This window comes from Molossus molossus, unplaced genomic scaffold (genome assembly GCF_014108415.1).
Source record: "Molossus molossus isolate mMolMol1 unplaced genomic scaffold, mMolMol1.p scaffold_m16_p_8, whole genome shotgun sequence".
In the NCBI taxonomy this organism is placed as follows: Eukaryota; Metazoa; Chordata; class Mammalia; order Chiroptera; family Molossidae; genus Molossus; species Molossus molossus.
Window position 1 is genome coordinate 24,450,564 of NW_023425402.1, and position 17,228 is coordinate 24,467,791.

Here is a 17,228-nt window from a genome sequence, read left to right on the forward strand (position 1 = left end):
TATAAATAATTAAATAAGTCAATGTTTGTTTTGTATAAAATAAGTAGTTGAAATTATTTGATTTCTATTTTAGGTGAGAAATATAATAATATAATAAATAATAATAAATATAATGGTTGAAGTGAAAATATATAAGTTGCTGTGGTAGCAAAAGCTTAATAAGAAGCCATTTTGCTTTTTAAGGGTATATCATTTTTTCATAATTTTTTTCTTTTTGACTTGGCTTATATATTTGCTTCTTTACATTGCCACTGTGCCAATTCAACATTCAAAAGGAAAAAAATTACCTGACCCTTACTTTTAAAATATATTTTCATCTTTACTCTGGAATCCAAATTATTTAGTGGTGATCACAGGGAGATAGTTTGGAGGCTCTTATGAAACTAATTCACCAATCTGTGCTTTAGATTCTCTTTTTCCGTTAAACAATATCACAGTACATCAAAACTGGAAAGAAACTTAGAGATAAGTATTGGAAATACTCCTCTATGAAATGGAGATTGGTATACCTCCTCCGGCTCACCTACCAGAATATGTGATGTCACCTGTCCATATGGAAGGTGTTATTATTGTACAAAATCTCCAAAATATTATCTCTGAGATACTATGATCGACCATTTTTACAAATAAAAACACAGACTCACAGCGTTTAAATGGGTTATCCAAGATCACAGTGTTAGTAGTCATCCTTATTCCATGTGACTTTCAAAATGAATTCTTATAGATTTTAAATAATTTGAGGGGAATAAGAAAAGGTCAATGAATGAATTGGGAAATCGGGCCTCTGGGAAGGAGGGACATTCATTTGGCATCTAGGTCCAGCTGGCATTTTAGCATTGCCTGCAAAGATGTAATCACTTACTGGAGAAGACTGGATAGAGTCATTAGGATGCTGAGGTTTTGCACCCGTGAGTGGTGCTTCCCCTAGCGTAATAAAGGGAGCAAAGGAAAGGAGGAGCTGGGTTGAAACTTCACATGCTTTCCTAGTTTCTGAGCTGCATCATCACAATATGAACAGAGGCTGGTAGGATCTCTTCTCTCCAGATAAGAAAACAGTTTGGGTTCTACAAGACGGGGAAGCTCAGTCTTCCTTTGAGGTAGGTAGAGGGGTGTAGTTTAGAGGATATTTGGTTTTTGCTTTAGAAAGTTCATGCCATTACAAAATGTTCATTGTTTCCCATGATGGAATACTGAATCTAGAGAGTAGCAAACAATAGATGTAAAAAATAAGCCACATGGTCATATACAGGTAAAAGCAAATACAGTTTCCTGGAACAGTATAAAGAAGAGTGCTTAAACTTGCAGATACTTTGTTCCTGGTTCTGAATGCCAGCTGGTGTGTCCTGCTTTAGTGGTGCATGACTCATCCTCCTGAGGGCTCTTGAGTCTCTGTTGTTCAGAAAATGCGGCCCTGGAAGCTTTTGTGTAGAACTGATGTCTTCTTCAAGAGTGAAGGCAGCTTGTCCTTGACGAGTTTTTCCTTGACACAACATACTTAAATGCTATAGCATTTATCATATACGCCTCCTCAGGTTTGAATCATGCTATTGTCTTTTCTCTGACCATGGAAATATTTCAATCAGGCCAATCTGTATTGTGTACTTTTCACACAATATTTCTTGAGCCATGGGGTACGGTTTATAATTATTGAAATCTTATGTTTATTTTGTACAATCGCCATACTGATTATAAATTTTATTTTGGAAAAAAACACATCAGGTAGGTACTTTTATGTATAGTATAGATTATTTAGAAATAACACTATATTTTAAATGTGAAAATAGAAGAAATTTTTTTCTTTCAAAATTTTTTTTATGCTGTGTGTGTGTGTGTGTGTGTTTATAAAGTTCTGTCAAGCATATTATCTCATTGGATTCTCACAATCACTTTGTCAGTTAGTATGGCAGGAATTGTTATTTTCCTTATTCTGATGAACCTCCTCCAAAAAAAACATGAACTACAGATATCTACAATGCCCTCTCCACAGTCCCATGGCAAATGGGTGGTATAAAAATCTGTTTTTGCTTTTTCCTGTTTATTCCTCCAATCTTAAAAATTGTAGTGTTTTAAAATTTGAGATATTTCTTTGAGTGGGATACAAAGGTTAAGAATTTGCTTTGAGGATATAATGTTTATTTAAAAAATAATTAGAGCTAATAAACATTTATCAACTGAATGAGTAAATCAGCTATATAATTTAGAGAACAATGCTTTTATCAACAATCTTGACTGGTAGAATGTTTTTGAGTTTCTAAGCTTGTTGCCACAGAAACTCTTTTAAAAAAATAAATAACACCATAGAATAAAGACAAGGCTAAAGCAGATGGTAACAGAAACAACTCTGGTGCATTCACAGACCCTTTGGATCTTTCAAATTGGTAGAATCCCTAACCAGGCTCACAGAAATTTCTATTTTCTGTGTTTTATTACATTTTTGCTGTTTTATTACACATCTTATTTCATCAAAAGGATAAAAATAAGCCTTTAAAGACTGGGACCCTATTCTTTGATTTGTTTGTTCCCTTATCACGACCACCTCAGAACTTCTGTAGTCAAAGACCATTAAAAACACCAATACTAGTTGAAGTTACTAATTTATGAAAGATGTTCTAAGAAGCCATTATTTAAAAATATTAGTAATGGATTTTCTAGGTCAGGACTGGCAATTAATTTTCAACTTTGGTCTCTAGCCAGCGGCAGTACTAACTTGTTGTCACAGAATTATGATTATAAGTTCCACAGGGCAGAAACAATGTCTAGTGTTTCAGTGGCCTGAGTAGCAATGTTGAAGTATAAGTGTACTTGATGAGTTATAAACACAAATGAATAGCAGACTTAGTTCAGTGCCTCACAGGCCATTAAAACCTGCCCACAGGCTCTGGGGACTCCACATACTCTATCTCTTGGACTTGATCTCCCTCAGAACTAACAATAGAGCTAGATATCAGATCCTGAGTTTCACATGAATTTTGAATTCTCAAAAAATGACGACAGTATTGTTATTTGGTTTTGTTTTATTTCTTATTACCATAAGCAAACAGGGGGCACAAACTACATTTTTTTTAATGGAGAGGGTTAAATCTTATAAAGTCTCTAAAGAACTGTTATCTGGCCTTGACTTCTTATATTGGTTAGAGTTGATAACTTCAGCCTTTTACTCATTATCATTGAGGGTAGAGCCACTAATCCACTTTCCTTCTGGTCCTCTATTTGTGAAAGGCAGTATGGATCTTCTATCCTGTAGTTTCCTCTTCCTGGGTTATACTGTAATCAAAAGTTAAATTCAGAAAAAATAATTGAAGACCCCAAGCCAGCAACTGATGCTCGTTAAGGCTCCATAATGGATTATAGCCAGCATCCTGGGCTTCTGCATGTCAATTAAGTTATGCATCGTTAAAATGTTTATCTAGTATCTCCTAAGTTTCAGACACGGTTCTAGGTGTTGGAAATACAGAAGAGAACAAAACAGTGATTTCTGGCTTCATAGAGCTTATAGTCTATGGAAAAAGCTTATAGCCTATAGTCCACTATAGTCTAGTGGAAAAAGCAAGATAATAAATATGAATTAATGTCTGATTGTGATAACTACTATGAAAAATAATGCAGGTAAGAGGAACAGGTGGAGATTCTAATCCTGGAAAGGGAGAAAAGAGTTCCAGACAAAGCAAAGAGCAAGTGCAAACTCCCAAGGAGGGGCGGTTACAGAGGGTGTTAGAGTGGCGTGAGTGAAGGGGTGGGAGGGAAATGTGAACAATATCCAAGGCAAACTATATCTAGCCTTGTTTTGCCTAGAGTTGGCCTCTGTGTCTATGAAATACTGACTACTGAGTGATAACACATCAAGGTGCAGGGGAAAATTAGGACTAAACAAGAAGTGATAAATATAATCTAAGATTCAAGGCAAACATGTCAAAACCAAGTAAGCAAATTTGAATGAATAAAACTCTGAGACTTCAGGCAGACCAAATCTGGGGACAGAGTCCAAGAAGAAAGCATCTGGGAAATCTATAGTCAGATAACCATCAAATTCATGAAACTCATAGGAACTAAGGAGCAGAGGCTGGTAGAGAACCAAAGATTAAGCATCAGGAACTGGCTCTGATATTGAAGGTACTTGATACCAAACTAACCAGAAGTGTCCTCTTCTGGTCTCATCATGGAGAATGATGATCCCAAGAGAGGAAATCTGAGTGAAAGGCTCCAGGCCAGGATAACCCAAAACATCTGCCTGCTAGTAATACAGGGACCAGTGGTCATGTTTTCTGGCAAAGAGATTCTCTTAGCATGTCAAGCGCTCTGAGTCAGATTTCTTCTCTTTGCTCTTATCTTTCTGCATACTGCCACAAAGCTTAGCCCTTAAAGCTTCATGTTGGTTTTAGAATCTGGTAGGCCCTGAGTACTAGTGTTGTCTTGATTTCCTGTCTCACAAAGGGGCAGGAGAGAAGGAGAAGGCACAGAAGTAGGAGCAGAAGGAAGGAGAAATGAAATAGGAAGTCAAGTGGAAAAGAGAGAAAATCTGGACAACTTAGGATCATGACTCAAATATCAGGCATCTCCCTTATTATAAGTGGCTGCAGAAATCAGGAACTGCCTGGACTGTGTTCTTGTGTTGAGTTTACTGGAGGGATATTGCTCTTATACATGGACTCAACTGTGTGACTCCATGTATAATTGGATGTTAGTTGCTCGTTTTTTCCCCTTGAGAGAAATTAGAGTTTCTTAAGAGGGAAATATTTCTCAGCCTGGGGAAGACAGAAACTTTTCTCAGTTGGCATATATATATAAGAGACAACTGGGAAAATATCGATTGAAAAAAGTGTTGCAGAGCAACATTTATTCAAGACCCAAAATATTTCAGGTGGTTTATAGAGCGGAGAGATAGATGTAGTCCCTTAAGGCTTAACTTGTGAGCCTCAGCATTGACTGAGGAGAGCTAATTTACTCTTTTCCGAAAGGAAATGGGGTGGAAAAGAAGGATTACAGCAAAATGCTTAGACAGAAAAACAGTCACAATTTTTATTGAATTCTTGTTTGGGATGTTTTTGCAAACTTATCAATCATTTTGTGACATTTTACAGTATAACAAGATTTTGGTGTTTGTGAAACATCATTTTGAAATTGCCCCAAACTAGATTTCTCTCTCTCTTTCTTCCATCAAACTGACATTGGGTACAAGTTTATGAATCTTGAATGATTGGTCTATTAGCTAAAACTTTTTAATGGCAAATTACAGAAGTAAACCTGACTTTGAGAAGAAAAAATGGTGGGAATCTAGTGTAAAAGAAAAGGGAAGTCTTAGGGAGCCTGGGGACAAAAATGTAGGTGGGCCCTAGAAATATTTTGAAACTCATTCTGGAAGGCGACCCTCATGTGTCTCTGCTCTCTGGGCTGCCTCTTCATGCACTTTGCTTTATCTTTCTTAAGCTTATCAGATCTGTTTTATAGCAGATGAAGGCTTTCCCATGGCTTCCAAATTGACATGTTTTAATTCCATTCTTCCAAAGTGACCACGGAGCATTTAAATACTTGGTCTGCATTTGGGAGAGAAAATCTGTTTGGTGCCCACTGCTCACTCACTTAGATCAGGAGGCCACCCTGATTTCATCATACATAATGTGAACATGGTTTCTGGAGGCCTAGCTCTGTGGGTTTCGGGACCTGAAGAGGGTGCAGTTTCCAGAAAAGAAAAGTTGTTATGGGCTTTAGTGAATGTGCTCAATTTGTCTATCCTACCATGTCCAGAATGAGAATGCTGTCAGGCACCAAGAATGCCCCCAATAAATATGTGTTAAGTACAGTGGTGATTGACTTAATGCATTGGCAAGGGGATATAAGCACATTTTGGTTAGGTAAATGAAGAAAAGTTTGCATTTTGACCATCACAACAGTAAGTCTTTATGAGTTGATTGCTGTAACAGTTAACTAAAAACTAAAGTTACATTAGTTAAAATTTGATTTCTAGGTTGTGTTTCTGTATTTGAAAAATTCTTTTAAAATTTAAAAAACACAAATTTTTGTGAAAACATTTAAATGACTTAATAATACACATATTTATTCATTTTAATAGTGTTTATTTCTTTATTTTTAAAAAATATTTATTTGATGTTCATGAAGACTAAACCTGGAGTAATTCGCCCAGTACCTGTAAAGTCCAAAATATTACTGAAAAGAGAGGAGGAAGTCTATGAACCCAACCCTTTCAGTAAATATTTAGAAGATAACAGTGACTTCTTTTCTGAGCAGGTGAGTAAACATATAAGAAAATCTTTGCTATTTTGATAAATGCCTATATGTAATATAGAGATAGTTCTATGAATATAGTATATGCAAGAAAATATTACTTTAATGGCGTATCCTTAGTCAATTTTTGCATGATAAAAATAAATTCTTATATATTTCCAGGATGATATTTTGAAATATTTCAATGTTTTTTTATTTTTTTCTTGAAACTTTTCTACATACTACTGATATTATTCTGGAGACCAAGACATTACTCTCTATAAAGACATCACAAAGTCACTGGTTGGATGTATCATATAGGTGTTGTATTCTTATTTCTTTTTTTTTTTTTGTATTCTTATTTCTAAAATCCTTTTGTTTTGAAGAGATGTAATATTTTAGATTTGATTTATTAATGCATTCAACAAGAGCTCTTTTGTTCTGATTAATATTAACATAGAGATGATGTGATCCCCTAGACTGAGCAACACTAGATAGAAGATAGGTTCTCAAGTTATTTAAGGCTTTGTTGTTCATTTGGTTTTTGTGTAAAAATGATATACTATTTTCCTGTACTATATCCTATATGTTGGAGGAAGTATAATGGAAGGTTTTCAATAGTGCTTTATTAGATATTTGGGAAAAAAAAAAAAAAATACATTTATACAATATAAAACTTTATAAATTTATTTCAAAGAAAAACTTTATATATTTATTTGTCTTATTAAAATGCAACAAATAGCCGTGGCCAGTTTGACTCAGCAGTTAGAGCATTGACCCATGGAGAGTCATGGGTTGGGTTCCAGTCAAGAGCATGTACCTTGGTTGCAGTTAGATCCCTGGCCCTAGTTGAGGTCCAGTGGGAGGCAACCAACTGATGTGTCTCTCTCACATCAGTGTTTCTCTTTCTCTCTTTCTCTCTCTCTCTCTCTCTCTCCCCTCCACCCCCCCACTCAAGCTGAAAATCAATGAAAAAGTATCCTCGGATTAAAAAAATGCGACAAATAGGCATGGGTTATATATATCTTAAACATTACATTAGTAAGCAATGTAAGCAATCCAAAAATATAGATACAACTAAGACACGTAAGATCACCACATTTGATAATCTATAATAAAATAGTCTTATAAAGAATATAAGGTGATATACTGTTTTTAGGTTTTAGTTTGAAAATAACTATGTTCTTGAAAATATAAATGACATCTATACTCATAAAACGTAAAGGAGTATCTTATCTGCCACAGATGAGCTTCATAACCTCGAGCAAGTTGTTTCCTCTCTCTAGGCTTCAGTTTCTTAATATATAAAAGAAGGCATTTGGGTCCGGTACTTTTAAAGGGCCTTCAAATTCTAAAATTTGGGTTACTTAAAATCTAAGAACGACTCTGACAGGATCCGAAGTACCTATGTAGCCTTGAAAGAGTTCGTTATAAATACTTCCTTATGATTAACTATAATTTTTATTTATAAAGCAGAGATGATAATATTTGCTGTTTATTTGTATATACTTTTTGAAGACTGACATGATTTTGATAAATTAAAATTTTTTAGAAAGCACTGAGGAACATTGAAAATGACAGTTAGAGGAAATTATTTGCATTTAAGGGAATAAAATATAGTTCCCAACTTGAATTAAATACAGGGTTGTTTTAACTAATTCCACACAAAACAAAAATGAAAATGCCCGTTAAGAAAGATATTTCCATTATCAACAAAACACTTATTACATATCTATTGCTTGCATGACACTAACCTTTTAGAGGTTTCCTGAAACATTTTAGATAGTATAAGATCATGATAAAACTTTATAAGAGCAATCTATTCTTATATGACAAAATGCCAATAGTTAAAATAAATTTCACATATGATTCATGTAACTTACATTCTTTAAGATCTGATCTAATGCTATAATATACTAATTTTTCCTCTTGTATTGTAATTTCAAATTTATGGATTTTACTTTAAACAAGATTCTTTTTAGAATATCAAGTTAATCTACCTATAATTTATCACAATTTGCTGCCCTCTGAAATGATAAATTTCATTTTCAAGTGTAGGAAATTGTCATTAAAAGGACTTGCCATTTCTTTGCTTTGCTTTTAGCAAGTTTAAAGGTCTGTTTATGTACAACATAAACCTATGCATTTCCTGATAATATGGTGAAAATTTGAGCTATTTTGCAATTAAGGTGCTGCAGACATAGTATTACTTATATTTTCTTTCAACCAATTTATTATTGTGTGTATCCCAATTTCTGTGTGGAACGTGGGAAGTAATGAGTGTCTGCAGACTGCTGGAATTGAAAGAACTGTAGTATACAACTTAATAGTGAACTCCAAACATTCCCTGGTCTTATTTCTTGACCTTGCCTGAGAGGAGAAATTATGATAGAACCATAGGGTCCCTGCATAGTGAGAAACTCAACTTGCCTCTTTATATTGAGCTTCAATTACAAACTCTCTGGGACTAGAATCTGCAATGGAGTTAGATACCAAAGACAGCTCACAAATGTAGATGCTTAGATCTACTTGAAAAATAAATTGAGTAATAACAATTTATAATCTCTGCATTGCTACTTCATCAGAACAATTCAATAGAAGATTTAGTCCTAGTCACTAATGTGTTCTCTTCTGCTACCATAGAGTAAATTGAATGGTTCCAAACTCAGCTGATATCACCCACCCATGTAATGAAAAATTCTTTAGCTAGAATGTTGGGCCAAATTGAAGCAGCTAACATTCACTAATCTGCCTGTGCTGGGGACAGTTCCACATGACAGATGTTGAATGAGATTGTTAAGTCAATAAATTTCCCTTAGCAACTTCACTGCCATAAAGTATGATTTCAAAACTCTCTGTTGCAAAACATCAGACACTAAAGATGATGAGGCCAGACGGAAATGCATTTACTGTAGCTTAAGAAGGTACAACTGGGCAGCCTTTTAAACTGATAGAGAAATGAACATTTGTCTGGAAAAAGCCTCTGAGAACTAAAACCACATGCATATCAAGCAATTGAGACTTATTAATTAACTACGTTTAAATCAAAATGTCACAGGCCGAGAAGCTTCTTTCTGAATTAGGTGAAAAAAAATTTATTTTTTGTACAAAAACTCTTCATAATGAAATTTATGTTTTTCTGAAATTACTTTTAAATCTATTATCATATTATTTTGTAGTCCTATCGAATTACTACAAAATACCCTCACTCTCCACATATGGATTTAAAATTATAAAGTGCTTTGAAGCATAGTTCTATTGATAATACAATCAATTCACTGATGAAAATGAAGATGTGAAAGGACTGAATGAATGGTTTTTAGTTTGTCTGACTACGTATGAGTTTGCAAAATATATTGATTGCTTTCTGGTCACTTAATGTATCTAATTAAATAAAGGTTGATTTTTTTCATGGAAGAGACTCAATATAAAAAGTAATTGCAAACCTTAGTTATATAAAATATTTTCTCTCATTCTTTATAAATTTGTAATTCAACCCATAATATTGGGTATGTCATTTTATTCTTAAAGCCCTAGAGTAATAAATAAAGAAGGTTTGGGGAAGAATTAAAGAAGGAATATTGTTGTATCATGTGATTTTCCCAGAACTATTTTCTTTATTTTCTTTTTTTTATAAATGAGAAATAATGCTTCCCAGTACATATGCTTCTTAAATTTTATTTTCCTTCAAACTTTCTTCTCAATGGGGAAGATGATATGTTGATGTGTGAAAATGACCATTTATTATCACCCCCCCCCCCAATTATTCTTAGCCATAAGACTTGCTTCTCTTTTTCCCAAACTTTCTGTGCTTGACATTAAACTTTGATGATTATGTGGGTGATTTTCAGATTTCTAATGATTCATCAAGTTATATTTCTACTGTGACTTTCAATTTTACTTCTTTATGTCACCTATGCATAAATATACCAGGGCAAATACCTTTTTCATGAGGTGAAACTGACAATATTGCCCTTTATTCTGAATGACCTCTGGCTTTGCCACAAATTGCTACTTTTTCAACATTTGTTTCTCAATCAAGATGACTCATTGTCTTTTGTCATGAAATGATCTTTTATTAAGAAATATTTTTCATATTAAAGTGTTTAATGTTTTTAAGTCTAGGAATGATTAAGTGGTTTGCTGAATTGTTTTAAAGTAGCAGGGGAGGGTGGACTGAAATTCCTTATATTGTTACATTTCTTTTGGAAGGGTTAAGGTCAGAGATTTGGCTTCTCTAACTTTTGCCATGTTGTTTTTGTTTGTCCAAGTAATGAAATCCTTGTGAGTTTTTCTTTACTTTGGCACACTTGCTCCCTGCCTCTCTCCCTTCCTCCCTCCCTCCATATGTAATGGGTAGTAGACAATTTACAATAAACACCTTAAGTACTACATGTAATACTTTATCATCAATACAATAAAGTATTTTCTTAGTTTTATATATATTTTAAAAATAATCTTATATAGTACTTGCTTTTTTCTCTAGGATATAATCGGAAAGTATCACTTCTTGAAACTTAGGATTTCATCTCTTCCTTTTTTAGGCTTTAGCTTTCTCTTGACCTTGTGTATGTGTCAAGGTTGGAAGATTGGAACTAAAGGATTACAATTTTCTGTTGCAGTGTCTACATTGCTGAGGGAGACAACTTTTCTGTCCCCCTTATCTTGCCTTATGTAGGTTTAAAAATCTTAAAACGCACAAAGACTTATTTGCTAATTCTATCATAATAGAGTGAATTATTCAATATTTCTAATAATTAAGCAATTGAATTCTAATAATTGGTGAAGCTCTGAAGCACTAGTTGCTTAACAAATACTTGGTGACTCTGCAGTGTCAGTCTCTGCCCCCACCTACTGGGAAACAATGACAGCCTGAGAGGTTTGCGTATATGTGTTCTATGTTTTCTTTACCTATGATGTCACCATATCTTTTTATCTAAGAGAGAGGGCCATTACCATGTTTAGAACTTATCATGGAAAGTATACTACCCCGATTTTAAAATAAGGACTTGTTTAAATAGAATGAACACTTCATAGTAGTTTTATCTGAAAAATATTAAACAACAATGAGAATGTCTATAGAGATAAGGTAGCTGTGTAAAAATTTTAAGTAATATCTAAAGTAGATGTTATTCAGGGATTAGAAAATTAGTTTTATTTGTTGGCATGAAAAAAAAAATACTTGTTCTTATGTTTTACTTCACAGCAGTTTCTCTTCCAAAACTTCTCCTTGAACCTTGGGTCAAGGTCAGCCTGTGAATAGAACTGTAGGTGGTGACAATCACATGCCTTTGTCATATTTTTGTATTATGGTATAGAAGACAATTTGGATAAAACTAGTGCCCCTCTCTAGTTTTCTACATTTCTTTCTACATTTTTTTCCTCCCTCCCTCAATATACAGGTTTAATTCCACAACTGCCTGAAAATGATTTGAAGAATAGTTATTAATAAGTGTCCATAGGCAGTGCAGTCAGAGTGAAGGGTTTGTCATTTTATTTTCTCTACTGAGCACTTTCTTTGACTCGTGAGTGGAGTCAAGGTAGAATAGAGGAGGATATAGTAAAAATTGGATGTATTATTTAAATATATGTGCTAAGATTGATGCATTTGAAACACGTTGTAATCTCTAATCACTGGAGATGTTACATATTTGGAAGTGTGGGTGAAATTAGGCAGTCTTTAAATGATTACAGATATAAAGGTCACAGCTAGGTATATGAGTTTGAAGATGAGTTATGTGAAGAGAATTCAGAACTTGTCTTCCTCTCTTTGATCCAAGATAAAATAACTTAAAGTAGGATGTATAGGCAGATAAAATAAATCCAAATGAGAAGAGCAACAACAACAAAAAAGAATCCATAGGAGAGAATTAGGCAGAGAACTAAAACTGGTAAATAAACTGTTTTTGAAATTCTCTAAAATAAACAAAGACAGCTTGAGAAGTCTAGCCTAGAAAACCAAAATCAGGCTGGTGAAACAGGTCATTTAAAATAAATACTAGAACTTGTAAGAAAGAGGGGAGGGGGGGAAGAAAAAATGGCAGCGAAGTGAATGGAGCGACCCAGACCGTCTCCCAAGACCAAACTGGATTTACAACGAAAATAAAGGCAAACCGTCAGGAAAGGGCAGCAGAAAGACATCTTGGAGGACCACTTAACCAGAAACACCCACTCATCCTGGTAGGCTTGCGAGGACGGGAGAGGGGACCGAGAGCCCAGGGTCCGCAGCGGTCTGGGCAGGGGCCAGGGAACTAGACAGGAAGTTAACTCTACCGTCTTTCTTCCCACCGTGCACGGTCCTGGGAACTCTGTAGCCGGCTAGGCTCTCCGCTGAAGCCGCACAGACTCCTGGCCCCCAGGGAACTCGGCGGGACCGGGGAACTCAGCGGGAAATTATTCCCACTGCCTCCCTTGCCACCCTGCATGGGCCCTCGTAACGCTATAGCCTGCTAAACTCTCGGCTGGAGCCTCACAGACTCCCGGAGAACAGGGGACTTGCGGGATTAAAGTAGGTCCTCCCTGGTGCATCCAAACCCAGGAGAGGGAGCCACAAACAGCAAAACACCAACACCCACTGGGAAAACTTGGCAGACTCCAAAGCCCACTGTGATAACGAAAATGGTGAGAAACAGAAACAAAAGCCAAATGAAAGATCAAGAGACCTCTACAGAAGATGAAATAAATGAGGAGCAGTTAAGCAAGTTAACAGAACTAGAATTTAGAGCCATGATGTTGCGGAAGCTCAACAGCATGTGTAAGGACATGAGCAACATGAGTAAAGACATAGAAATGTTGAAAATAAACCATCTGGAAATGAAAAACCAACAGGAAGAAATGAAGAATGACATATCAGAAATGAAAAACACACTGGAAGGTCTAAAAAGCAGAGTAGGGGAAGCTGAGGACCGGATCAGTGAATTAGAAGACAGGCTAGAAGAAATCAACCAATCAGAAAACCAAAAGGAAAAAAAGATTAAAAAACAAGAAGAGAGCTTAAGAGAATTGTGGGACAACTGGAAACGTAATAATATTCGTATCATAGGAGTCCCTGAAGAAGAAGAAAGTAAGCGAGGGCTAGAGAATATATTCAAAGAAATAGTGACAGAAAACTTCCCTAATTTGGTGAAGGAAGAAGGCATTCAAGTTCAAGAAGCTCAGAGAGCCCCAAGTAAGAAGAACCCAAACAGGCCCACACCAAGACACATAGTAATCAAACTGCCAAAAATTCAAGACAAAGAGAGAATCCTAAAAGCAGCAAGAGATAAGCAACAGGTTACCTACAAAGGGAACCCCATAAGGCTCTCAGCTGACTTCTCACAAGAAACATTACGGGCTCGAAGGGAATGGCATGAAGTAATCAAGGTCATGAAAAACAAGGATCTGAATCCAAGACTACTCTACCCAGCAAGGCTATCGTTCAAAATAGAAGGTCAAATAAAGAGCTTCCCAGACAAAATAAGGCTAAGGGAGTACATTAGCACCAAACCAGCACTGCAAGAAATGTTAAAAGGACTGCTGTAATTACCAGGAGAAATGGGAAGAAAAATAGAACCACACTAAACAAAAATGGCAATAAATAAGTACATATCAATAACCACCTTAAATGTAAATGGACTGAATGCTCCCATAAAAAGACATAGAGTAGCTGATTGGATAAGAAAGCAAGACTCATCTATATGCTGTTTACAAGAGACCCACCTCACAACAAAAGACTCACATAGATTGAAAGTGAAGGGATGGAAAAAAAACTTCCAAGCAAATGGAAAGGAAAAAAAAGCTGGGGTAGCAATACTGATATCTGATACAATAGACTTCAGATTGAAGGCCATAACTAGAGACAAAGAAGCCCACTACATAATATTGAAAGGATCTATCCAACAGGAAGATATAACCTTGATAAACATATATGCACCCAATATAGGAGCACCAAAATATATTAAAAAACTATTGGAGGACTTCAAAGGAGAAATCGATAGCAGTACAATCATAACAGGGGACTTCAACACCCCGCTCACATCACTGGATAGATCCTCTAGGCAAAAAATTAGCAAGGAAACAGAGACTCTAAATGAAGCACTAGACCAAATGGATTTAATAGATATCTACAGAGAACTACACCCCAAAACTACAGAATTCACATTCTTCTCAAGTGCACATGGAACATTCTCAAAGATAGACCACATGTTAGGGCACAAACTAAGTCTCTACAAGTTCAAGAAGATTGAAATTATAACAAGCATCTTCTCAGACCACAATGGTATGAAACTAGAAATCAATTGCAAGAAGAACATACAAAGACATTTTAACACATGGAAGCTAAATAGAATGTTATTAAACAATGAATGGGTCACCGAGGAAATCAAGGAAGAAATCAAAAACTTCCTGGAAACCAATGAAAATGAGGACACAACAATACAAAATCTATGGGATGCAGCAAAAGCAGTTCTGAGAGGGAAGTTCATAGCACTACAGGCCTACCTCAAAAAAGAAGAAAAATCTCTAATAGACTACCTAACCTCACAACTTAAAGAACTAGAGAGTAAACAAAAAGAAAACCCCAGAGCAAGTAGAAGAAAGGAAATAGTAAGGATCAGAGCAGAAATAAATGACATAGAGACCAAAAAAACAATCCAGAGGATCAATAAAACAAAGAGCTGGTTTTTCGAAAAGATAAACAAGATTGATGGACCCTTAGCTAGACTCACCAAGAAACAAAGAGAGAGAACCCAAATACATAAAATCAGAAATGAATCAGGAGAGATAACAACTGACCCTACAGAAATACAAAAGATCATTAACAACTACTATGAAAAATTATACGGCAACAAATTCGAAAATCTAAGCGAAATGGACAAATTTCTAGAAACACATAGTCTCCCAAAACTGGATCAGATAGAGATTGAAAACTTGAACAGACCAATAACAACAGAAGAAATTGAAGATGTAATCAAGACTCTTCCAGCAAACAAAAGCCCAGGCCCGGATGGCTTCACAGGGGAGTTTTACCGAACATTCAAAGAAGAACTAATACCCATTCTCCTCAAACTATTTCAAAAAATTCAAGAAGAAGGAAGACTTCCAAACTCGTTTTATGAAGCCAGCATAACTCTAATTCCAAAACCAGAAAAAGACACAACAAAGAAAGAAAACTACAGGCCAATATCCCTGATGAACATAGATGCCAAAATCCTGAACAAAATACTAGCAAATTGAATCCAGCAATACACCAGAAAAATTATCCACCATGACCAGGTGGGATTCATCCCAGGGATGCAAGGCTGGTACAATATTCGCAAATCCATAAATGTGATACACCACATAAATAAATTGAAGAATAAAAACCACATGATCATATCAATAGATGCTGAAAAAGCCTTTGACAAAATCCAGCATCCATTTCTGATAAAAACGCTCAGCAGTGTGGGAATTGAGGGATCATACCTAGACAAAATAAAGGCCATATATGAAAGACCTACAGCCAACATCATACTCAATGGGCAAAAACTAAAAGCATTTCCCTTAAGAACAGGAACAAGGCAAGGATGCCCACTTTCGCCACTCCTATTTAACATAGTACTGGAAGTCTTAGCCACAGCAATCAGACAGGAAGAAAAAATAAAAGGGATCCAAATTGGAAAGGAGGAAGTGAAATTGTCATTATTTGCAGATGACATGATACTGTACATAGAAAACCCCAAAGACTCCACCAAAAGCTTACTAGACTTAATAAATGAATTTGGCAAAGTAGCAGGATACAAAATTAATGTCAAGAAATTGATGGCATTCTTATACACCAATGATGAACTCACAGAAAGAGAAACTAAGCAAACAATCCCATTTACCATTACGGCAAAAAAATTAAGATACCCAGGAATAAACTTAACCAAAGAGATAAAGGACCTATTCGCAGAAAACTACAGGTCTTTGAAAAAAGAAATAGAGCAAGATGTAAAAAAGTGGAAGAACATACCCTGTTCATGGATTGGGAGAATTAACATCATTAAAATGTCCATATTACCCAAAGCAATCTATAGATTCAATGCAATCCCCATCAAAATACCAACGGCATACTTCAAAGAATTAGAACAATTACTTCAAAAGTTCATATGGAACCAAAAAAGGCCTCGAATAGCCACAGCAATCTTGAAAAGGAAGAACAAAGTTGGAGGGATCACAATACCAGATTTCAGGTTATACTACAAAGCCACCATAATCAAAACAGCCTGGTACTGGCACAAGAACAGGTATATAGACCAGTGGAACAGAAAGAGAAACCAGAAATGGACCCTAGGCAATATGCTCAATTAATATTTGACAAAGGTAGCAAGAGCATACAGTGGAGTAAGGACAGCCTCTTTAATAAATGGTGCTGGGAAAATTGGACAGCTACTTGCCGAAAAATGAAACTAGACCATCAACTTACATCCTACACCAAAATAAACTCAAAATGGATAAAAGACTTAAATGTAACTCATGAATCCATAAAAATCCTAGAGGAGACTGTGGGCAACAAAATCTCAGACATCATACGCAGCAGAATTCTTACTGACACATCACCTAAGGCAATAGAAACAAAGGAGAAAATGAACACATGGGACTACATCAAACTCAAAAGCTTCTGCACAGCGAAAGATAAATCATCAAAACGGAAAGGCTACCCACTGTATGGGAGAGCATAATTGCCAATGATATATCAGATAAGGGGTCAATTTCCAATACATATAGAGTGCTCATACAACTCCACAAAAGGAAGACAAAGAATCCGATTAAAAAATGGGCAGAGGAACTAAATAGACACCTCTCCAAACAGGACATACAAATGGCTAAGAGACATATGAAGAAATGTTCATCATCACTAATCATCAGAGAGATGCAAATCAAAACAACATGAGGTATCACCTCACACCTGTCAGAATGGCTGCCATCAACAAATCATCAAACAACAAGTGTTGGCGAGGGTGTGGAGAAAAGGGGACTCTAGTACACTGTTGGTGGGAATGCAGACTGGT

General features: G+C 35.7%; 1 protein-coding gene across 3 annotated transcripts in view; it reads left to right on the forward strand.

The window, feature by feature from the left end:
- The window catches only part of LOC118621157 (muscular LMNA interacting protein), a 251,384-nt gene that overhangs the window by 182,174 nt on the left and 51,982 nt on the right, over positions 1-17,228 (forward strand). For all 3 annotated transcript variants that reach the window (XM_036248472.1, XM_036248473.1, XM_036248474.1), the window contains one exon: positions 6,115-6,243. In XM_036248472.1, the coding sequence (XP_036104365.1) occupies positions 6,115-6,243 (129 nt within the window). The remainder of the gene's footprint in view (positions 1-6,114; positions 6,244-17,228) is intronic.